General features: G+C 39.8%; 1 protein-coding gene across 3 annotated transcripts in view; it reads right to left on the bottom strand.

The window, feature by feature from the left end:
* hdx (highly divergent homeobox) overlaps window positions 1–24,851 on the bottom strand; it is a 68,904-nt gene that overhangs the window by 10,137 nt on the left and 33,916 nt on the right. For 2 of the 3 annotated variants that reach the window (XM_004916891.4, XM_002938541.5), the window contains exons 7-9: window positions 20,910–21,105; window positions 9,873–9,955; window positions 4,986–5,069 (exon numbers count right to left, since the gene is read on the bottom strand). In XM_004916891.4, coding sequence (XP_004916948.1) covers window positions 4,986–5,069; window positions 9,873–9,955; window positions 20,910–21,105 — 363 coding nt within the window. The remainder of the gene's footprint in view (window positions 1–4,985; window positions 5,070–9,872; window positions 9,956–20,909; window positions 21,106–24,851) is intronic. The other variant, XM_012969462.3, reaches the window with a different exon arrangement.

Below are 24,851 nucleotides of genomic sequence, written 5' to 3'. Positions count from 1 at the left end.
GATTAATACCAGTGTGTTCCCTTCAGGCCCTAACATTTTTGTTCAGCTCTACAAAAGGTCCCTAGGAGTGTACAAAAAAAAAGCAGATACAGACAGAACAAACCCATCATTAAACATTCCTTATAAGAGTCCCACTTGCCTTGTGCATCTGTGTTGCTAGGCTGATTTTCAGGGAAAACTGCACAAAATATGGAGAGTTAAACCTTCTTGCAGGAAGTGTCTTAAATAAATATGTTTTGATTGGCTAAAACTAAGCACTTGGCCTGGGACTCAGCAGTCACCCTTACATTGGGTCAATCCACACAAAGCTGCTGGACCAGATAATATACCTGGACATGTGCTCAAAGCCTGTGCTGATCAGCTGACTGACGTCCTAGTGGACATTTTCAACATCTCCCTGAGCCAAGCTGTCGTTCCACAGTGTTTTAAAGCTGCCACCATCAGACCTGTCCCAAAGACAGCTACAGCTTCGGAACTCAATGACTACCGCCCAGTGGCACTTACTCCAATCATCATGAAGTGCTTTGAGCGGTTAGTCTTGAACCATATAAAGAAACAGTTACATAGTTACATAGGGTTGAAAAAAGACCAGTGTCCATCAAGTTCAACCCATCCAAGTAAACCCAGCACACCTAACCCACACCTACCAATCTATACACTCACATAAATAAACTATAAATACAACCACTAGTACTAACTGTAGATATTAGTATCACAATAGCCTTGGATATTCTGATTATTCAAGAACTCATCCAGGCCCCTCTTAAAGGCATTAACAGAATCTGCCATTACCACATCACTAGGAAGGGCATTCCACAACCTCACTGCCCTCACCGTAAAAAACCACCTACGCTGCTTCAAATGGAAGCTCCGTTCCTCTAATCTAAAGGGGTGACCTCTGGTGCGTTAATTGTTTTTATGGGAAAAAAGAACATCCCCCATCTGCCTATAATCCCCTCTAATGTACTTGTACAGAGTAATCATGTCCCCTCGCAAGCGCCTCTTTTCCAGAGAAAACAACCCCAACCTCGACAGTCTAACCTCATAGCTTAAATCTTCCATCCCCTTTACCAGTTTAGTTGCACGTCTCTGCACTCTCTCCAGCTCATTAATATCCTTCTTAAGGACTGGAGCCCAAAACTGCACTGCATACTCAAGGTGAGGCCTTACCAGGGACCTATAAAGAGGCAAAATTATGTTTTCATCCCTTGAGTCAATGCCCTTTTTTATACAAGACAGCACTTTATTTGCTTTAGTAGCCACAGAATGACACTGCCTGGAATTATACAACTTGTTATCAACAAAAACCCCTAGATCCTTCTCCATTAAGGATACCCCCAATACACTACCATTCAGTAGATAGTTCGCGTTTATATTATTTCTACCAAAGTGCATAACTTTGCACTTATCAACATTGAACCTCATTTTCCAGATGCCCCCCAAACTGGACCCATTACAGTTTGCATATAAATCAAACCGATCAACAGATGATGCAATTTCAATGGCACTTCACTTGACCCTGTCACACTTGGATCATCGTAATGCACATGCAAGAATGCTGTTCATTGACTTGGCTCAGCATTCAATACTATTATCCCCCAGCTGCTGATTAGCAAGCTAGATCTGCTCGGACTTAATACCTCCATCTGCAACGGGATTCTGGACTTCCTTACTGGAAGACCCCAGACAGTACAGATTGGGAATACAAAATCCAACACTATCACGGTAAGCATAGGCGCCCCCCAGAGTTGTATGCTGAGTCTGTTACTCTTCACACTGCTGACTCATGACTGCACCTCTAACTCCGACACAAACCACATTATCAAGTTCGCTGATGACACTACAGTGGTGGGACTTATCAGGGACAATGATGATACAGCGTACAGAGAAGAGATGCAACAGCTGGCACTTTGTTGCAAAGACAATAATCTGTCTCTCAATGTTGATAAGACAAAAGAGTTAACTGTTGACTTTAGGAAGACCAAGAGTGAGAGACCGAGAGTGAAGAGCACTAAGTTCCTCGTTTTCATATCACAGTGGACCTGTCCTGGACCATAAACATCAACTCACTGACAAAAAGAGCCCAGCAGCGTCTGCACTTCCTGCGACGACTGAAGAAGGTGTACCTCCCCAAATCCATCCTTAACATCTTCTACAGAGGCACCATAGAGAGTGTCCTGACCAGCTGTATTGCAGTTTGGTATGGAAACTGCCACGCCTCCGACCGCAGAGCCTTTCAGAGGATTGTGCGGACTGCTGAGCGCATCATCGGCAGCTCTCTAACCAGTTTGCAGGATATTTACACCTCACGCTGCCTTCGTAAAGCCATTAGCATCATGGTTGACCCCTACCATCCTTCCCACCAATTGTTTACTCCTCTTCCATCTGGAAGATGGCTCCACAGCATCAGGAGCAAGTCTGCGAGATTGTTCAATAGTTTCTTTCCCCAAGCAGTCCGGCTCCTGAATACCATGCTGCCCTCCTCCACACTAGATTCTTTACTTCACACCTTTTCTGGACTACATAACACTATATAAAATAGTATATAACACTTTTCTTTTATTTAATATAGTTATAAGTGTGTATGTTTACACTCATAATTATTTGAATATTATATTTTTGCACAAACTTGCACATTGCACATTTATTGTATTGCATAATTGAAAGGAAAACAAAAAAAAACACAGTGTTTACAATGCTGCTTACCCCTCTCCAATAATTGTAATACTGCACTATTTTTGTACTGCACTGTTTATTTATTTAGTCATTTTACCTTACCACTGCATTGATTTTGTGTTGCACAGTTCTGCTGGAGTTTTTTGTTTTTTTTTAATTTTCTATTACTATAGTAATTATAGTTATGTATTGCACCTTTTTGATCCAGGAGGACAATATTTTGTCCCACTGTGTACTTGTAAGTATATTGTTGGGATAGCAATAAAACTCTACTTACTTACATATGTCTGGTTTGGATGGTATGGTAAAAAAAATATGGCAGCAACAAGACCATGGAATCATAACGCATTAACCCACGAGATTAACCCATGGAATGTCTTTATGGTTTCTCCTATCTTTTCCATCCTTTCTTTTCTTAGTTCCTGTTTTAGCTTATATGATTTACTGTCTCCCTCACTCTTACCCTCTCCCATTGTTTATATACATCCTTACCTTTGTTTAATTTGGCAAAACCAGACAGCACACCATTGCTATTTATTAGCATGCCGTGTAGCATGCATGTAAAGCGGTTCCAAGAAATAATATCTGCATTGAGGGGCACAGGATTGCCCCTCAAAGATGGGAAGCCCTTATTTTGAAGTATTGGTTACTGCTATTATGCACTATTATTCTAATATGACTAACACTTTCTCAAACTTTTGATTTATTTGCGTTGTCAAATAAGAATGTAACATAAGTGTGCTGTCTTGGATTGTTATGCTGTAAACTTCAATAAAAATAAAAATTAAAAGAAAATATGAAAAAAAATAAAATATTTCAGCCATTGCTGGGACAGAGAGCACTTTGGATCAATATTATGCCTATTGTAAAGCATGGCAGTGCCAATGGGTTATGGGGTTATGAGCACAGATTAGGGAAAGATACTAATGTTGCACATTACAATTGGTCTCACAAACCCAATGCAAGATCCTCTGACCAACTTCTCCAAATGTATTAATGATGGATGTGCAGAAAATGTTTTGAGTGGCTTCAGTTATCCTAAAGGAAGACTTTTAAAGACGCTGGGGTTCATTTATCAATAATGGGCAAATCTGCATCTGGGCAGTAAACCATGGCAACAAATCACATTTGCTTTTATTCTTCTATCTGCAGCTGGTTGGAAAAAAAGCTAATCACTGACTGGTTGCCCTGGGTTACTGCCCAGGAGCTCATTTACCCATAAAGGCCCCCCATTATGTAACAGCTGTTTTGACTCTCCTGTATTTCATGCAAGCAGTGAGATGATTGTGGAAATAACAAGTAACCATGGCACTAAGCACCTGGAATGTAAATATTAATAACAGACACACACTGATCTGTATTCCTTATTGCCTCAGGAGCTCTGAACGCCAAGGATTTGTCTCAAAATAGCTTCTAGCCATAAATACATCTCCCTGCTGTCAGTGGGATTGTAATTTGTTTTTTACACCTGAAAACAAACCTCTTCATTGCTCACCAAAAGCATAAACAGAATATATATGGCAATGAAGTTCTAACCTCAAGCTGTGAGACAGCCCTTAGACCAGGGGTGCACCATGCATTCTCTTTGCTGGTTGTCAGTGCACACTCAAGAGGTTTTTCGTGTGCAAAAATGTGTAATTTTATGCCCATACCGTTCCTTTCAGTGTATTTGCAGACATGGCAAAGAAAACAAAAGCAGTTACACGTAGAAGAAATATTAATGAAAAAAAGTTGTCAGCACAGTGCTTAGAGCATCAATAGCAAATGGTGCACCATAACCTGATGGCCGCCTGGAAAATCAATGTAGGAAATCTATCAGCAAGGTTTCAGGCCAGCCTCGGGCTTTTATTAAGCTGGGTAAAGGGCAGAGGCAGGCCTGAAACATTGCTGCTAGATCCACGTAAAAAGCCCAGGTGTACAATAAGAGACATTTTTATCGAAATATTTTTTTCGGTGCTGTATTTAAAAAAATTCCTACATCTGGAGAAATACCTCTGACTGCCTCCCAAGAATCCCATTGATGACAAAGGGACACACACATAAGGGCAGGTGTTGGTGTATTTTACCCCATACATAGTGCACTAGTGAACATTTTTGGATGGGAAAGTGCTTACAACCCACTTCTCCATATTTCCCACTGAAGTCAACGGGAGTGATAGGAGGTGGCCACAGGTAGTTTTCCACTGATGTAAAAACACAGGAGCAGAAAATGCTGCATATAACATTAGCCAAATGATTCCATGTTTCAGTATAACATACCATAAAGGAAGAAATGAAGGATGGTATTTTACAAAAGACAAAGACTATACCTTGTAGTCCAAGAGAGAACGCATCTGCTCCACATCAAACTTGCTAACAGCATCAGTGATGTCCTCTTCAACCACTTCCACTTTCTGAAACAGTAATAGGCATTGCCATGATCACAGTGTTATTCGTTTAATTAGTTTGCTTACATTGTAACCAGAAAATAAGCTTTTAATCGCATCTTTAGCACCTTCTTAGCCCATAAAACTCCTACAGTTCCTAGAAGTCACCATATTTTTATTTGCAAACAAAAGGGGAAAAATACAAAGTGTAAAAATGAAATTCTTTAAGCTCCATTCTGTGATATATGTGTTTGGCAGCAGTACATAGGTGTCCCTTGGCATGCCCCTAGCTTGTACAATATTAATTACTTGTAAGCCAGGTGACACAAAGTGATGGGAAACCCAATACTAAGCATCTGCTAATGACTGACATTAAGTGTAAAGCTGGCCATACACGTGGCGATCTCACGATGTTTCGTACGACCGTCGGTCGCACGAAACATCGTCAGATCCGCCACACACCATTCAGGGCTGAATCGGCAGGTAAGGAGGTAGAAACAATAGGATTTCTACCTCCTTCTGCCGATTCAGCTCTGAAGGGAGAATTTTGGTCAGGCGCCTTCTATGGCGCCCGATCAAAATTTTCTAACTTGGCCGATCGGCGAGCCGACCGATTTCAGCAGCTTCCTGCGATATCGGTCGGCTCGCTGACATGCCATACACGCACCGATTATCGTACGAAACGAGGTTTCGTACGATAATATCGGTGCGTGTATGGCCACCTTAAGGCTCCTTTGGGTCTGTCAGGGCTGCATTCTGCACTCCCAGAACCCCTCTCCCAAAAGGGGCACTTTGCATAGATAAATGAATGGTGAAGACCAGGCATTAAATTATGTTTTTTTGATAATGATATCAACTTGTAATGTTATTACAGCTGGCTGTCACATGTTCTCCTATTACATTTCTTACAAGAAATAACAGTGTTTTCCTCTCATTGATCACAAGCTGTACAAGTATGGGAATGCCCCGTTGTTGCCATAGCACCCTATAGAAGCTGAGGAACAGAAAGGGTAACAGCAGTCAGAAAGAGCACAAAGAGAACTAATACACTCAGCTGTATAGCAAGATGGACATGTAAAGGGACCAATACATTGAAATGTCTATGCCTGCCCTGCTTCTCACTCCTCTTCCATTTAAAACCGTTTTAAATTTTTCCTTTCCTTAAATGTATTGAGCTTAAGGGCAATGGCACATAAGGCTGTTGTGATATTTTCAGGGGTTAACTTCCCAAAGGAAAAGAGAAAAATGTGAGATTAGCAAAAAAAAAAAAGGGGCAAACAAAAGGAACATTTTAAATAGGGTGGTCCTGTTTCTTTTTTCTTTCTTTTGTTTTTTTATAAAATTGCTGTGCCTGTTCAGATAATCCCAAACAAGGAAAGATCCATTAACTGGGGGTGGTGTTGTATTTGTCCAGCATTTACAACTATCAGGAAAATAATGTATGAAACCGCTGCCCCATAGGGGGCTGCGAAAATCAACCACATGCCAAGCATAGTACCCTCTTTAGACTAGATCACTGCAGCATGTTTCATTTAACAAAAGGATGATAGCATGCCTTGAATTCTCCCCTTATTCAGATCGCTCTAACTGGTTGCTATGGTCAGATTTCCATAGGATCTGCCAATTACAATTATCAGTCACTGCATGAGAAGACCAGCGTTACCATGGAAATATTAATACACAGTAGCATCCAACCAGGCAGACATCAAAAAGGGATAAGGGATGAAAGAAATGATGTACATATTCTAGTGAGTACACTAAATAATCTTTTTCCCATTTTATTGATATTTAACATAATTTGGTGGAAATAACATTTTAATAGTGAGGAGAATGTTCATAGCAGCAGAGGGAATGCTAAAATCTTGCTGCATGCATACTGTATAGAGGACCAGTCTATGAAAACTAACAAGTCCTTGTAAATAAATAATGAGCAATACAGTAACTGCAATATTAGGCAACAACACAGATTTCACACCATAGAAAAAATAAAAAGATCCAGGATAATGTAATTGGAAGAAAAAGCCAAGAACTCCAGCTCACTATTGACTGCCATGGTGCATATTAGGAATGAGGGCATATGGAGTAACTGCTGAGAACTGTCTTTCTATCTTTCTGTTCATTATAACACATACTGTAAACACTGTCCTACTGAACTCCTCAAAGCATATCCCACAGAACACATAACCCCCAATGAATTTTATATGACTAAGCTTGAATGAGAGTATTTTGCCAGAAAACATCTTATACCAACTAGACATATTCATTAATTTCAATGGTTAATTAAAAATATTAAGGGTGAAATATCCTTACTAATCCTTGTGAGTGAGTAAACAGGGTTTATGCCACCAAAATGCACACCTATGAATATTTAATGGCATTTCAGATAAATTCAGGCTGGCCTTGACAAAGGGTGCAAGAAAACCAGTATACAGGTATGGGATCGCTTATCCGGAAACCCGTTATCCAGAAAGTCCCGAATTACGGAAAGGCCATCTGCCATAGACTCCATTATAAGCAAGTAAATACAATTTTTAAAAATGATTTCCTTTTTCTCTGTAATAATAAAACAGAAACTTGTAATTGATCCCAACTGAGATATAATTAATCATTATTGGAGGCAAAACAAGCCTAGTGGCTTTATTCAATATTTAAATGATTTTTAGCAGACAAGTTATGGAGTTATGGAGACCTAAATTATGAAAAGATCCCTTATCTGGAAAACCCCAGGTCATGAGCATTCTGGATAACAGGTCCCATACCTGTACTAGATCTCCCCAGTTATAATTTTGCATACTGGATTTATCCTACAGGGATTTGGATTCTGTGAGGGAGCAATCAGTTGGATAAGGTGTCTGCAGTTTTTTTACTCCCTCTGCTGGCAACACAAAATACCTGGGACACTAAATTCTGAATTAGCTTTTGCTGCATCAAGGGGCAGATTTCTCACATTTTGATAAATCTGCCCCAAAACTTACCTTTTTCAGGACTCATTTACAGCAACCCAGTCCCAGTAATGTTCTAGCTGAGCTTTCAGCTCAGTGTTTGATGTTGGAGTGTTTGCTTTGTTGGTTACATGTCTAAATTGGATTAAAAAAAGGCACCTGTCCATTCAATTAGTTAAAAGGATTAACTGTACAATGGGTATGCTGCCTGCCAAGGAAAATATACAAGCCTGTCTTAACACAAAAACCCTTAGGGTGAAGACACACAAAGCTACTAGTAGCAGCTTCTTGTCGTGACTACTAAAAAAGACAATGCTGATCATTTACTGATACTTGTCTATACATGTTTTTTAGCAGAGACAATTCTCAGTATTGTCTATGGCAGGGTATTTTCTGGCATTTAGTAGCCTTGAAAAAGTAGCTGCTTCTAGTAGCCCAGTGTGTCTTAACCCTTATAAGAAATGGCATGGTTGTCCAACCCCACATACTATGGTTATTTTTTTCAGGAAACTCACAATGTCTTATTAAATTCACAGCTGAAAGTTTCCCTTGACATTGTTCTCCCCATCCATCATGTTTATTGGCACCCATTCTGGCAAGAAAGGGAGATTAAAAGACATGGTTAGATGTCTGGAAAATAACCATATCAGCAGGGGTTGGATGAATGTGTGATTCATATCTATTATATTGTACTGTTAGGATTTTTTAATGAATATTTGTTTGTTCTGTAGCTCTCATGTTTTACCAAAGCAATCAGGGAGCAGGACTGAAATTGAAATGGGAGATGAATTAGGGCTTGTTACTCATGACTTCAGTCCCAAAAAGTAAGGTTATTTTTAATTAAATTAAGTTTTCAGAAATTAGGTAGAAGGTGATTTATGGAAGAAATCATCTTATGTATAAATGCAGGGCATGCTCATGTTATGGTGTTAGTGACCCTGTATCTCCATGTTTGAGCAAAGCAGTTTCCACTTATTTTACTTAAAGCTAGAGAACCCCAATTTTTCAGTGCCCCCCCCCCCTTATATAACCCCTCTTCTAGCAGAGAGCCACCCTTGGTTGACTATATAGAAAATAGGGTCCTGCTAATTTCTGGCCTAACTACGGTATAAAAGGTCCACAACTAAGACCCACCCACTGTGCTGTGTGCAGCAGAATGCTCTGCAATAAAGCTAGGCTGATCCCAGCAATAATGCAATGCAGGACTGTAGCTGTTTGAGAAATTCAGAGAATGAAATTCAGGAATGAAATACAGTCACAAAGCAGAGTAATGGGAAAAATACTACCTTATTATACCTCCCAACATTTTGAAAAATGAAAGAGGGACAAAAACAGATGGGGCGTGTAGCACAGCAATTTTTTGACCATGTCCATTTTTGTGACCACACCCCCTAAATACCAATTTGACTAAATTTGGCAGGTTATTTAAAGTCTGAATACATTTCTGGGGGTTTTGGGGTCCTGTTTTATGTGTTATTACAGTTTTGCCGAAAAAGGTGAAATTGCCCTTTAAGCTGCAAGTCTCAGTTCCCCTAAAAGACCTGTTTAGCTTATTAGCTACAATTGTATCTTAGTGCAGGGGGGAATTTTTACTTCAAAAAGTGACTACATTGGTTTCCGAATTTAGGTTAATCACATTACAGGTATGGGATCCGTGATCTGGAGAAGACAATCTTTGATGGCAGACAGTGTCACTTTACTGCAACAATGGAAAGCTTTACTTGGAAGCAAGATATAAATGCTTGTTTTTTGTAACTTCTTTTTTAAAAAGTTTGTCAGATCTGTTTGGGTAGATTGCTTTGATTCAGCACTATGTACGTTAGCCCACAGAGAGAACAAACTATTCTAAGCTGAAGCAATATTCCTAGGAAGCAAACAACATACTCACCACATTATGCACTGGAACAGAATCGTGACAGTCTCCTTTGATGGCAATATCTTCATTCCGTACAACCTCAGGCATTTCATCTGCTGTAAGACAAAAAAGCAAGTTTAACAGAGGCAGATATACGTTTCTAAAATGAAAGGTGTTAGAGGAAACACAATTACTGGGGATCATCTCCAAGGCCCAGTTCTGTCAAACTGGGTAGAACTCGGCAAGTCTATATATTGTATTGCCTCGTTCTTATATATATAATTTTACATGAATCCCTTTTTACGCCTGAAATTCTGAAATGCAAAAAGGTACATGCATACACACATCCTGAAAATATATATTCAACTTATACCGCCACAAAATTCCCAGGAATATGATGATAGAAACAGTTTTTATTTGTGCAGGAAGACAATCAGTTATATTTAATAACACTTACATTCTGAAGAAGTGACAGGAACTTATTATAGTCTCCCTAAGGAATGTATTTCATGTAGCTACTTCCTTCCTCTTCTACAGCAACAGGCCTGTCAGGCTTTATAGTGAGAATCTAGTTATCTTTATAATAGAGCCCCAAGTGACAAGTGTGTTGTGTCTTGACTACAAAGTGACTACACAAATTTCACAGAAAAATGAAGGAAAGTGGGCACTTTAGGATGTGTGTATATTATTATAGTGGTGACAAGCTTTCCTGATGTGCATTTCATACAAAGTCACTCACTATTACAGAATATTCTCTCATTTGTTTACCTACTCTTATAAGTGACTATAACTTGTCTTGAAAAAAATGCCCAATTATCTCCATGTATGACATGGGCCTTAAGCTAGTGGTGCAGGGTAAAATCATTTGTCAGGATGAAAAGAACTGACTGGAGATGATCATTCATATTAGTAAATGTAGTTGTCCAGTGAGCTGGCCATCTGCTCATGTGCAGGCCTTTGTTCCACTGACTGACTGTATTGGTACAATGAGGCCCTTAAGTTGAGGGTCACTGAGGCAATAATTTGTAGGCAAACAAAAACTTTCTTTTGGAATGTAAAAGGAAAACTATACCCCTCAATGAAGACTTAACCAAGGGATTTATAAACCAAGAGTTTATAATATATCAAGTGTCCTATTAAAAAATCTTACCAAATGGGAATATACACTGCTCAAAAAAACAAAGGGAACACTTAAACAACACAATGTAACTCCAAGTCAATCACACTTCTGGGAAATCAAACTGTCCACTTGGGTAGCAACACTGATTGACAATCAATTTCACATGCTGTTGTGCAAATGGAATAGACAACAGGTGGAATTTATAGGCAATTAGCAAGACATCCCCAATAAAGGAGTGGTTTTGCAGGCTATGCTTTCTGGCTGATGTTTTGGTCACTTTTGAATGCTGGTGGTGCTTTCACTCTAGTGGTAGCATGAGACGGAGTCTACAACCCACTCAAATGGCTCAGGTAGTGCAGCTCATCCAGGATGGCACATCAATGTGAGCTGTGGCAAGAAGGTTTGCTGTGTCTGTCAGCGTAGTGTCCAGAGCATGGAGGCGCTACCAGGAGACAGGCCAGTACATCAGGAGACGTGGAGGAGGCCATAGGAGGGCAACAACCCAGCAGCAGGACCGCTACCTCCACCTTTGTGCAAGGAGGAACAGGAGGAGCACTGCCAGAGCCCTGCAAAATGACCTCCAGCGGGCCACAAATGTGCATCTGTCTGCTCAAACAGACTCCAGAAACAGACTCCATGAGGGTGGTATGAGGGCCCGACGTCCACAGGTGGGGGTTGTGCTTACAGCCCAACACCGTGGAGGACGTTTGGCATTTGCCAGAGAACACCCAGATTGGCAAATTCGCAACTGGTGCCCTGTGCTCTTCACAGATGAAAGCAGGTTCACACTGAGCACGTGACAGACGTGACAGAGTCTGGATTCGCCGTGGAGAACGTTCTGCTGCCTGCAACATCCTCCAGCATGACCGGTTTGGTAGTGGGTCAGTAATGGTGTGGGGTGGCATTTCTTTGGGGGGCCGCACAGCCCTCCATGTGCTCGCCAGAGGTAGCCTGACTGACATTAGGTACCGAGATGAGATCCTTAGACCCCTTGTGAGACCATATGCTGGTGTGGTTGGCCCTGGGTTCCTCCTAATGTAAGACAAAGCTAGACCTCATGTGGCTGGAGTGTGTCAGCAGTTCCTGCAAGACAAAGGCATTGATGCTATGGACTGGCCCGCCCATTCCCCAGACCTGAATCCAATTGAGCACATCTGGGACATCATGTCTCGCTCCATCCACCAACGCCACGTTGCATCACAGACTGCCCACGAGTTGGTGGATGCTTTAGTCCAGGTCTGGGAGGAGATCCCTCAGGAGACCATCTGCCACCTCATCAGGAGCATGCCCAGGCATTGTAGAGAGGTCATACAGGCACACACACTACTGAGGCCACACATACTACCGAGCCTCATTTTGACTTGTTTTAAGGACATTACATCAAAGTTGGATCAGCCTGTAGTGTTTTTTTTGCACTTTAATTTTGAGTGTGACTCCAAATCCAGACATCCATGGGTTGATAAATTTGATTTCCATTGATAATTTTTGTGTGATTTTGTTGTCAGCACATTCAACTATGTAAAGAACGAAGTATTTAATAAGAATATTTCATTCATTCAGATCTAGGATGTCTTATTTTTGTGTTCCCTTTTTTTGAGCAGTGTATATATATCAGGAAATATTGCCCTTTTACATCTTTTCCCTTGAGACGCCATTTTGTGATGGTCTGTGTGCTCCCTCAGAGATCAGCTGACAAAAAATCATTCAGGTCTAACTCTAACACAAAGAAGTGTGGGAGACAGAACTTTGCCAAATAATTGGCTGATGTGGCCTAGCATTTATGTGTGCCTTGGTTTGTTTGTGTGCACTGTGAATCCTATGATCCCAGGGGGTGGCCAATGGCAATTTTCTATTTACGATTACCCAATGGCATATACTATTTAAAAACAATATTTTTTATGTTTGATTTAAATAAAGCAGGGTTTTATACAATATATTTTTATAGAGACCTACATTGTTCAGGGGTATAGTTTTTTTTAAGTGAATTAGCTTCATCGAAATAGGGATGCTGAGACGGAAGTAAATCTACCATGGTATCTTTTAAAGCATCACACAATAATGATATTTTACACAATGGCATGGAAAAGGTTCTTCCGACATCTCTAGCAGAATGAGAAGGGGCCCAACTGCTGATCATAGAAAAAACCAATCACAATGTAATCTGGCAAGTTTTCCTCGCCTGGGGAAGGGCCGGATGGCTAATTGCGACTTTGGTTTGCTTTTTCACTTTTAAAATAAGCAGTTATTTAAGTGCTTGCGGTAAATAAATCCTCTGCCCCAGTATTTTCTTTCCTGTGTCTTAATGCATAAATGGTTTGTGTCCCCTGAGCCTGCAAGGCAATTACAATCCTCGTAGGGCAATATTTCTGCTAGCAATTATTCCACTTTTTCAGTTGCAGCCTGCAGCTCTCTCTGGTGGAAAGAAAATACATTTAGGCACTGGTATAAAAGCCCGATGTTGGCACAAAGCAAACCAAAAGGGGGGAACTGAAGGGGAGGATTGTAGTTAAACAGACCATGCAGAAGAGGGCTACCATTACCAGGTAACTGCATGCTGCTGCTTAGATTTTTCCCTTACCAGGTATCTGTATAATGCTGCCATAATCCTGCGCTCATCATTGATACAACAGCCCAATATACATTACAGCACCGGATGCTGCAAAGACTAGTTCAGCAGGAATACCACATTACAGATCTCTACTTTACAGCAGCCCACTGTGCCTATGTGGCTAAGGAATTCAGTTTTTATAAATCACCGCTGTTCAAATGACAGAACATAACAGCATGAAACGCGTTAACAGGCCAAATTACTGAATAAAAGCATAAAATGTTCTGGAATCTTTTAGTGTACAAGGCAGCACAGGGCTACAAGAACTAAAAAAGCTTTTAATTGAAGACATTCATGAAAATATGAATTTTATATAACATCATATACACTCACTGCACTTTAACAGGCAGTTACACCTGAACAGAAAGTGAGCCACATACTATGATACACATTGTAATGTGCTTCTAATTTGTTTATTGTCTATATTCGTCCAACAAACTAACAATATAACGTTTATGTAATTGTTATGATATACATATCTTATATCTAAACTTGAGTAAAGCTGTATTTTTGCCCATATAAATTACATAGTTACATAGGGTTGAAAACCGTCCATCAAGTTCAACCCTTCCAAGTAAATCCAGCACACACAAACCTATACTGACCTATCTATACACTCACATAAATAACCTATATATACCAACATCAATACTAACTGTAGATATTAGTATCACAATAGCCTTGGATACTATGCTTGTTCAAGAACTCATCCAGGCCCCTCTTAAAGGCATTAACAGAATCTGCCATTACAACATCACTAGGAAGGGCATTCCCCAGCCTCACTGCCCTCACTGTGAAAAACCATCTACGCTGCTTCAAATGGAAGTTCTGCTCCTCTAATCTAAAGGGGTGGCCTCTGGTGCGCTAATCGTTTTAATGAGAAAAACAAACATCCCCTATCTGCCTATAATTCCCTATAATGTATTTGAACAGAGTAATCCTGTCCCCTCACAAGTGCCTTTTTTTCCAGAGAAAATAACCCTAACCTTTAGTTGCATGTCTCTGCACTCTCTCCAGCTCATTAATATCCTTCTTAACGACTGGAGCCCAAAACTGCACTGCATACTCAAGGTGAGGCCTTACCAGAGACCTATAAAGGGGCAAAATTATGTTTTCATCCCTTGAGTTAATGCCCTTTTTTATACAAGACAGCACTTTATTTGCTTTAGTAGCCACAGAATAACACTTACTGGAATTAGACAAATGTTCTAGCTCAGTGCAGTCAGAACTGTACCACTGAGATGTTTATAACAACAAAGTGTAAAGAATCCCATTATGCTGGGCCATACTACATACACCAAAAAATAAGGCATACTAATGATTTCCTTTGCTTTTACCATCTACCCCCTAAAACATTGTTTGACCTTACATCTCAATCACACTGATTAAAGACTCTTGCTGGACAAATAGAGAAAACACAGAGTATAATAATAATACTTATCCTCTTTCCTAATGTTAGGTAAGCTAATATTACTATAACTTATTCATAACATTATTAACTATAATCTTTTTACAGTTCTACTATTTTTATTGTTTAATAACAACAGCACAAGCTTGTACAGACAAGGGATAGCAAACACCCTGATTGTGCTGATGAGTATAACAGATCATAGACCTGATGTTACATTACCATGAACTCTAAGGGCGGTGACACATGGGGAGATTAGTCGCGCCGTCGCGGGTGGCTAATCTGCCCGCAATGCCATCCCACTGGCTAGAATGTAAGTCGCTGGTGGGATGGCATACGCGGCGCCGTGATTTGCCGAGGTCGACAAAGTTTCCTCTCAAGGGGGGAGACGGGGAGATTTGTCGCAGCATGACTAATCTCCCCGTGTGTCACTGCCCTAAAGCGCCATTATCCATGGGAGGCGTACAGTAGGTCAGGGTCACCAACCGCCGGGATGCGGACGTTAGCACAGGGATCCTCAAGCTTTTTTACTTGTGAGCCACTATGTATCAAATTTAGAGTTGTGGAGCAACATAAGCATGAAAAACGTTCCCGGGGTGCCAAATAAGGACTGTAATTGGCTATTTGGTAGCCCCTGTGTGGACTGACAGTCTACAAGAGGCTCTCTGTGGCAGTACTATTACATACATGTAATTGTATTTTAGAGGAGGGAGGAAAGAAGAAACTGGTAATGTGTATCTGCCAAGCAGAAGCATTCATTATTGAGTGTCGTAGGCTGGGAGAATAGGCAGTGTGGAAGGCAGGATAGTAGAGAGCAGCAGTAGTATAGACAAGATCCTCTTACAAGTTAAGAGCCACTTAATCTTTTATGTATAATTTCCTTTGAACACATAGTGTCAGCTAATTGCATTTTACTGATATGCAAACAATTATTTTCATTTCATCAGTGTAAAACAAAAAACGCCACCAAGGTGCTGGGAATGCTGCACATAATTATGGGCAAGCTCTGCGCCTTGCTGCCACAATCAATCACCGGAGGGAGAAGGGGAGCCGCTGTGCAGAAAGTAAACAGCAGAGAAGCTGAGGTCTGGTAATGAGGAGTGTCAGCGGCATTAGATGCCAAGACTAAACGGAAAATTGCCATTCTCAGGCAACACAAGCAAAGTTTGTTTATAAATATCATAGATGTCTGAGCAATAAACATCTCAGGGAACATCTGAAATGGAGAAGATGATATCTGAAAATAAGGAAAACTAAATTTAGCCTCTCCAGATATAGCTTAACTACATGACCCGGAAACCTCAGCAGCTGATGCTGGAAATCATTATTAAGGTACAACTTAGAGAGCCCCAAAACAAAGGAGGGAGACTAATCAATAAAAGTCTCAATCCAGCAATAGCCACTACATTCTGTATTATTTATCGCCATATCATTATAAAAATATCCACTTTGATATTCTGTAAGAATGCTGCTCAGTACAGCGGCTCTTGGTGGAAGAACTAGGCTCATGCTGAATTGTGATCCTGCAATCAGGAGGTACTTGATAAAATGAGGATTTATCACTAAGGCTGGATTACTCTTATGTCCTTAAGGACAATGGCACAAGGGATAGTTTTGTAGCCAGTGATAGCCAAAAATTCCTGAAAATACCCTTCTACTAGAACTTTTTTTAAACACTTTCTGGCAGGAGAACAGCAGGTTGCCCATCACTGGTCTATGTGGCCCTCCGTGTATCCTCAGGCCAAGAATCAGCCCTGTCTGGCATTAGCCTTACTACACAAAAGTATTTTCAGGCATTTTGTCACCCACTGACTTAAAGGTCAAAGAGTAAAAGATAAATCCCACCCAATAGCTGCACTGTTGCCTCAGCTCCAACTACACAGTGGTTGGCACAGGATATGGTGCTTAAAGGGTTACACACGATAAATGTAAACAAGGCACCGGGGCCAGATGGAATACACCCTCGGGTACTGAGAGAGCTAGGGGCAGAATTGCAGTGGCCCTTGTTTCTAATATTCTCAGACTCACTTTCATCAGGTATGGTACCTAGGGATTGGAAGAAGGCGAATGTCATTCCTATATTTAAAAAGGGAGTAAGATCTCAGCCTGGCAATTAAAGGCCTGTAAGTTTGACATCCGTGGTGGGCAAGTTATTTGAAAGCTTGTTAAGGGATCACATACAAAATTATGTACTGGAGAATGGCATTATGAGCAGTAATCAGCATGGCTTTATGAAGGACAGGTCATGTCAGACCAATTTAATTGCTTTTTATGAAGTTGGACAGTGGGGATGCAGTTGATATAATCTATTTGGATTTTGCCAAAGCATTTGATACCGTTCCCCACAAATGACTGCTTTCTAAACTAAGGTCTATTGGTCTTAGTGAAGTCGTTTGCACATGGATAGAAAACTGGCTACAGGATCGGGTACAGAGGGGGGTTGTTAATGGTACATTCTCTACTTGGAATAAGGTTCTCAGTGGGGTCCCTCAGGGTTCTGTACTGGGTCCACTTTTGTTTAATTTGTTCATAAATGACCTAGGGGAGGGTATTATGAGTAATGTATCAGTGTTTGCAGATGACACAAAACTTTGCAGCCCAGTCAATTCTATCCAGGATGTGACATCCCTGCAGCAGGATCTTGACCAACTGGCAATCTGGGCAGCTAAGTGGCAGATGAGATTTAATGTCGATAAATGTAAGGTCATGCACCTGGGATGTAAAAATATGCAAGCCCCGTATACCCTTAATGGGACTGCACTAGGCAAATCCACACTCAATATTCTTAACAGAGGCACATATCAAACAATTGCACATTTTCAAAAAATGTCACTGTTGACCAAAGCTATGTTCACCTTATCTTTATATAAATGTTTAGCACAATAGGTCATCATAGGATACCCTACACCCAGGGATTTACCTGCATATTAAAGACTCTACTTAATATTAATAATGTGCTTGATCTGATATTTTTCCCATGTAAACATTGCAATAACACATTGTGTGCTGGTGAACAATTTATCATGAAAAATAGCAGGGGTGCAATGAATACATTCAAATCTGAAGCCTAATGTGCATATTAAGTTGCATCATTATATGATCCCAGAACTGAGCACTTCTCTTACTGTAAAATTACAGCAATCCATTGGCCCACAGGGAGTGTTATGAAAACCAACAGAGTCATGGTCATCCCAAAATTGAGAGATGACAATGAGGGCCTGCCAATGCAAATCTAAGAAACTTCTAAAGAAAATTCTTGGTGGAAATGGGGATGGGCATTTATACGTTGCATGCCAACCACTCTTACTGTAAATCTTCCAAATGATCCACACTTTTGACAGATAACATTCTGAAAGGTAACCCTTGCACATGCCGGAAATAGTAAAAGTTCACTATTTACTAGATAGCACCAGCCTTGCCCCTTAACTTCTATCTATATAATATTTTACCAGAATTTAAAAATGAACTCTTTCTACTTGAAATATTTCCAAATACTTACATTTGTTCATTTCAGTAGGAAGAAGAAATGAGCCTGTATAATACAATATGCTGTTTGGTTTGGACAAGGGCTAATGGTAAGGTCTAAAGATATGGCAGATATGTAAAAGTTAGCAGGTCAGTAGCAGAATCAGCAAGAATATTACTAGATCAGCAGCCCGGTCTGCTATCTAGCCTTCATAACAATTATTGACTTTCTACAGGGCAACAAACACTGTTCGCTTGGCACTATAACTAGCATCCCCAATCTATGTCTAAAAGCAAATGTTAAAAAAAACATCTGAAACTTGCCTGCCATATTTCTATGGAATAGTCTCCAGGCCACCCGCATAAAGAAACAAGCACACCTGGATCTCTGCAGAAAAGTACTCTGTGCTCACAACCAAGATTCACAAAGAGGAATAGAGGTGTTTAAAAGGTCTGTCTTGTTCCCAGTGGTAAAGAATTGTGATGTACACTGACAGTGAACTTGTTCATTATCAGGGTTTATTCTGGGAAAGTCACCAAGTCATACAGGATGTTATAACGGAGCCTTAAAAATAATACTATCATTCACAGCAAGCAAAAGGTAACACTTCATCGACTGACATAGTGTGTGATAAGTGCTCTGTACCTCCGCTGAGACATAATGTAACACCTTGAAAACTAGTTGCTCCCTGGCCCTAAATCACTCAGCCTTTGTGAATAAAAATAGAGAGGTTATAGATTACGCTGAAAGGCATTGCTAACATGAAATTGATTATTACAAGGACATTCTAAATACAGCAAGGGTTTCTAATGTGCCCTTCTCTGCACTCCAGGATAACATTTTGCCTGTAATCACTGCACGAGCAAGATATGTTTAAATGGTGCTGCCAGTATTTCCCATAATGCTGCCAGCAGCTAACAATTCAGAAAATCAGCACATACTCGAGACCGGGCTGTGTAAGTGCTCACATTTTATATGTAATACGGTGTAATATGTGACTGTACTGTAATAGACTGACATATAGAAATGGTAAAAATGTGCAAAAAGCACACACTTTTTTAAAAATCTGGTATGTGTTCGATTGAAGTATATCATCACGTGCTGTAACCTCAAAACAATTGATAAGGCAAGTCATTCTCTGATGTGGTCACTAGAAAAATATCCCAGTCTGGTGCATTGTAGGGTTTGTTGGGTGCTCCAAAACAGCCCCCTGCTCCAACAAGTGATCTAACTTACTGGCCATGGGCAGCCAGACTGTACTGATTGTAATTGTAATTTACTGGATATAGGATATATAACAGTTGTGTATACAGGAAATAGCATCTACCATGTACTTTACATACACCATTCCCAAGACATCCTATCAGTATCTATTGTTTATTATTATTTATCTTATTATAATTTATAAGAAACTATACCAAGGAGTTAACTGAAGTCCAGTTGGTATTATCTAAGTGTTAAATTAAACAGAGCTGAACAACACAGCATTTAAACTAACACAAAAGCACTGTGCAGCGATTCATGAAAAGCGTAGAGTGACTGGGTAGGGGGACAGACAGACAATTTTAACCTTTTGAGTGTAAGAAAGAAATAATTTAAAATACAGGTTTCCTGCTTGATGCTCTTGTCAATTTAAAGTCAATAAATTTGCAGATAGCTGCTGCAGAACTACATCTCTCCATATACAGCTCCTGAAAAATTCTGTTGAAATCTAATCTAAATTAAAAGTCTTTAGAGTTTTAATGTTATTGCTAAAAACAATAAAAAGGGGGTCTCCACCTAAAAACTGTTTTTGGCATAATGAAAGCAACTTACCAATATACATTTGCTAAAGATGACCTGTCACCAAGACATAAAAAAGCTGTATAATAAAGGTCCTTTACATATAAAACATAAAACCCAAATTTATTATTTAATAAGAAAAATAAATACCGGTTATATATGTATTAAAAAATCTTAGTTTTCAATCATATACTGCCTGCCCTGCCTCAATGCAGGGGCAGGGCAGTCAATTACTTTCACTTTCCATTCAGTACTTCCTAGATGTCACTGCACCCCTCACATTCCCTGCTCTTCTCAAAGTCTATAGTTGTGTAACCTGGACATGGGCATCAGGTCCCCCATTCAAGATTTTGGGATGATATAAAACTTCCCTAATCATAGTGTCTACAAAATGGTACCTGCCTTCTTGCTGTATTTGTGAATTCCCAGACTGGATTTGGTGCAACCATGTTATTAATATTAAAATATACTGTACCAAAAGCAGTATCTATGTGGCTGTTAATATTCTATGCAATACTGGGTTTAACTCAAAAACAGTTGATACAATGTGATTAACAGGATCACAGAACTGATTTAATGACAGCAGAGTGTGTGACAAAAAATACACACACACACACACATATTTTGCATTAATCTTGAATAAGTCAGTTTGTGTAACTGTGAAATGCTATGAATGTTCTTCTTACCCTGTGAACTTTCCTCAGAGAGGCAGATAGACACGTCATCATTCCGGTCATTATCTTCAGCTACTTCTGCAACAGGATCTTCTACTGAAGGCAATGAAGAGGATCCTGACTCTGAGAAGGTGGCAGGACCTCCTCTGGGAGGTGGGACCTCTATTCCCATTAAACGGTATTTTCGCCTTCGATTTCCTATCCACGTCTGTAAATAAATAAAAGAAATAAAAATGTTTCTATATAATAATAGTTTAAGTAGAAGTTTGAATGTATTTTTCTTACAGACAGATATCATTGATCTCATCCAGTCAGACTTTGCACTTATGCACTTAGTAAGTTACTTATGCTGGAATCCTTTCATTTGTCTGTTTTCCTTAAAAGGCATCTTTGGCCTACTTTGGAAAGCGCAAGGGATGCGCATGTTTCCCCTGTAGCGATTCACATTACTGTCGGTGGAAACTAGTTATGTTTTGTCACCCACAGTCGCACAGACTTGCTGTGGATGACAAAACTTTTGTGTGCTAATGCCCTAAGTACCAGGCCATACATAATGATGGCTCCTTGTAAGTACTACAGGAGGGATATGGGAGACGATAAGGGTGAAGACACACAGAGCTACTTGCATTTTTTCACAGCTACTAAACTTCAGAAAATACCTTGCCATAGACAATACTGAGAACTGCCTCTGCTAAAGACAATTATCAGTAAATGATCAGCAAGTAGCTGCTAGTAATAGCTCTGTGTGTCTTCACCCTAAGAAAGGTTGTGGCCAGTAGTTGTAAAATAATGGAGTTTTATGCAAGGCTTAAAATATATACAAAATAAAGCTGGCCATACACAAGTTGATAAAATCTGCTGCTTTGGCCCCTCCACATTAAGCTAGCATCTTATCGGTCTGTGTAGGAGACCCTAAGAAGGGCTTGTACAATCGATATCTGGAAAATTTGGCAGATATCTTTCAGGTAGGTTTACAAATCCCACTTGCTGAAGAATGCATTGGTGCCTTGATCTGGTCTTCATTTAACAGGTAGGCCTGCAGGACCACTGTATAATCTAATGGTGGGCTCTGCATATTGGTGCCTAAATTGGGCATACAATGCAAAGCAAACATATATTCACAAGAAAAAAAAACAAGAAAGACAACTTGGTGATCATGCATTAAAACCTTACATTTTCTTGTATTTAGTTGGCCAAGCCTTCAGGAATAAGTTCACGGCACGACCATATGCCATAACTTATACCAATGGAATTATAATACCACAGAAAGGCAGAGAGAAATGCTAAGTAAGTTGGTGGACAGACAAGAGCAACTAAAGGTACCCCTAAGTGCTTTTACAGTACATTTTTTAATGTGCTGCTTTTAAAGGGATACTTTTAAAGCTTTTGCAGAAATTCCCCTTCCAATCAGAAGTTCAGAACCCTCCCAGAACCATCCCTTCACTATGCTAAGCTTTTAAGGGACAAAACTGTGACCTAAGCAGAGAAAGAAAGGTCAATTTAAAAAATAAAATAAATTGCAAAAATGCTCAGACTTTAGTCCCCCCTTAAACATGCCAGAGGCCATCCACATTATCCACTTAAAAACCCATTCAACTTTATCCACTTGAAACCCATCCAAATTTATCCACTTAAAACCCAACTGATACAAAGGTTTTTACAGGTGAGCATTCATTCATGCGTACCCTTTTGGTAGCTCTTTCATGAGTTCTATCAGGAAAAGGAACCACATCCACCTCACCCCCATTGTTGATGCTTCATCTAATTACACACATAAAGGATTGTTTAGTGAGTCTTTTTATGGTGTGTGTAGTCTTTTTTAGAGATCCAAAGAATGGTTAAAAGCTAGGTATCAGGAAGTGCTATATAGGGAAACAAGAAATTAAGCAGGAAGGCAGAGTAAATGAGTAAGCCATTTCTTGTAACCCAATACAGCCTTATTTAATAGTACACACAATGGCAGACAGGAGACACATACTCATGAAATGTTTCCATTAATAGAATGAATTAGCAGTTGGGAAAAAGATAAAGAAATGCAAGTGAGCCAGTTCTGATGGATAACCTTCACTGGTGTTTGCATTGGTTTACATGGACGAAACGGCTGGTAGTCACCTTGCTTATTCAGTTGGTGCTGTATAATCTTAATGGATTGGATTTAATGAAACACAATTTTTTTTACAAGCCTTAAGCAATATTTCCTAGGATCACGGAAACAATATCACTGATGCCATTTATTAATATAAAAACATTGCATTTCACTTTTCATTTTTTCAGACATTGAAATACTGTGCAGCTTGGCAGTAGGACAAAATATCCTGCTCTGTGATATAAATACAGTAGGTAGAATTCATTTATAAGGTCACTAATATGTATGTGCTATCAGTCACCCAGACAAAATCATCCTGTACATAAGAATCCCACATTTGGATATTAAATCAGCAGATGGGTACCACATAATTTGTACAATGTTTGGGCTAACAAAAGAAAGAAACGCCTGAATGCAAATGGTGGCCTTGCCTAGTTTCACTTGCAGGTTTCCATTTCCCATGTGTCACTGATCCCTTAATCTGTCTATTAGATTGTGTAACCTTGTATGGTAGGAATTAACCAACACACATCGGGCACATTAATACATAAATCCCTTAATTTGATTAGAATGACCAGGCAGATCAGACTAGAGGCTCACAAGGCAGATGCTGATTACTACTCACTGTTTATACATAGAGATGCCTATTCCAATCTTTTAGGATTATATAATTTATAAAAGATTGAAGCTTTTAAAAAAAGATCATTACAAGTATAGTATTATACAATTACCAGTAGAGGTGCACTGCATTCTTAGTGTTGAGATATGGCCTCCATATTAGATTTGACTAAACACATTACTCAATTTGAACCTTAATCTGCATAATAGCAGTTATTAGTGGCCATTAACCCTAGTCATCCAGCATTACAAAAGCTCCCTGGAAAAAAAAAACTTTACCTTTAAATAATGTTATACTAATTAGCAGTTATCACGCTTATCAGGTTGCCACAGCAGCAGCTTTTTGAGGAGCTGATGATCTGATCAAGGCTTGATGGACACAGGACCAAATGCCTATGAAATCGCACTGTAGAGTCAGCAGTAGTGTGTGCGGGTTGGGCTGAAAACATGTGGGACCTGTGAGAATTTGCTGCCTCCTGGACACTCCCATGCCGCATGCTAAGCCTTACATATGACGAGGTGGAATTGTTTAAATACACATGCTTGGCCCACCCTCTCTGATGACATCAGAGATGGGTTGGGCATGCATATATAAATCCGTGAAGCATGTAGAACCAGGCTGGGTGCAGGTTAGTTTATTGTAGGTTTGGGTCATGCGTGGGTCAAATATTTTTCAATCTACAAATCACTAGTCAGCCATCAATCCTGAAAACCTTGGAGGACAGAAAAGAAGGAGGCCACCACAGACAAGAGAAAAATGGGGGAAAAGTCCAGAGAATCATGCTCAATATTACTGTGAGCAAGCTCAGCCAATGGAAGGAGTTCTGACCAATTATCCTGGCTCTGAGAAATCAAAACAGCAAATAATTTATTCCAAGGACTGATTAATCCTTCCAGTCTGACCATTACTTTAACAATGATAGGCAGAAGCCCATTTTAGCTTGATCCCCAGAAGTTTTCAGAAGGTACACCAAAACTTGGAAACAAACTGGACACGACGGTCAGCAACAATGGTTTGAGGAATGCCATGCATAGAAAATCTTATCTGAGTCAGGGAAGCAACAAAAGGGATTTTCTTTAGAGGAACAAATAGAACAAAATTAAAATCTTGATAGTTAAGTATAACTAAACCTTAAGACCAAATGCAGTTTGAAATAGTTGCATCTACATGTCACACACCACTGACATGTGGGGTAAATACTAACAGCAAGCATTTTCTCCAATTACATATTTAAAGGAAAGAAAATAAT

Source organism: Xenopus tropicalis, chromosome 8 (genome assembly GCF_000004195.4).
Source record: "Xenopus tropicalis strain Nigerian chromosome 8, UCB_Xtro_10.0, whole genome shotgun sequence".
Lineage (NCBI taxonomy): Eukaryota > Metazoa > Chordata > Amphibia > Anura > Pipidae > Xenopus > Xenopus tropicalis.
This window is presented reverse-complemented; position numbering and strand designations above follow the sequence as displayed.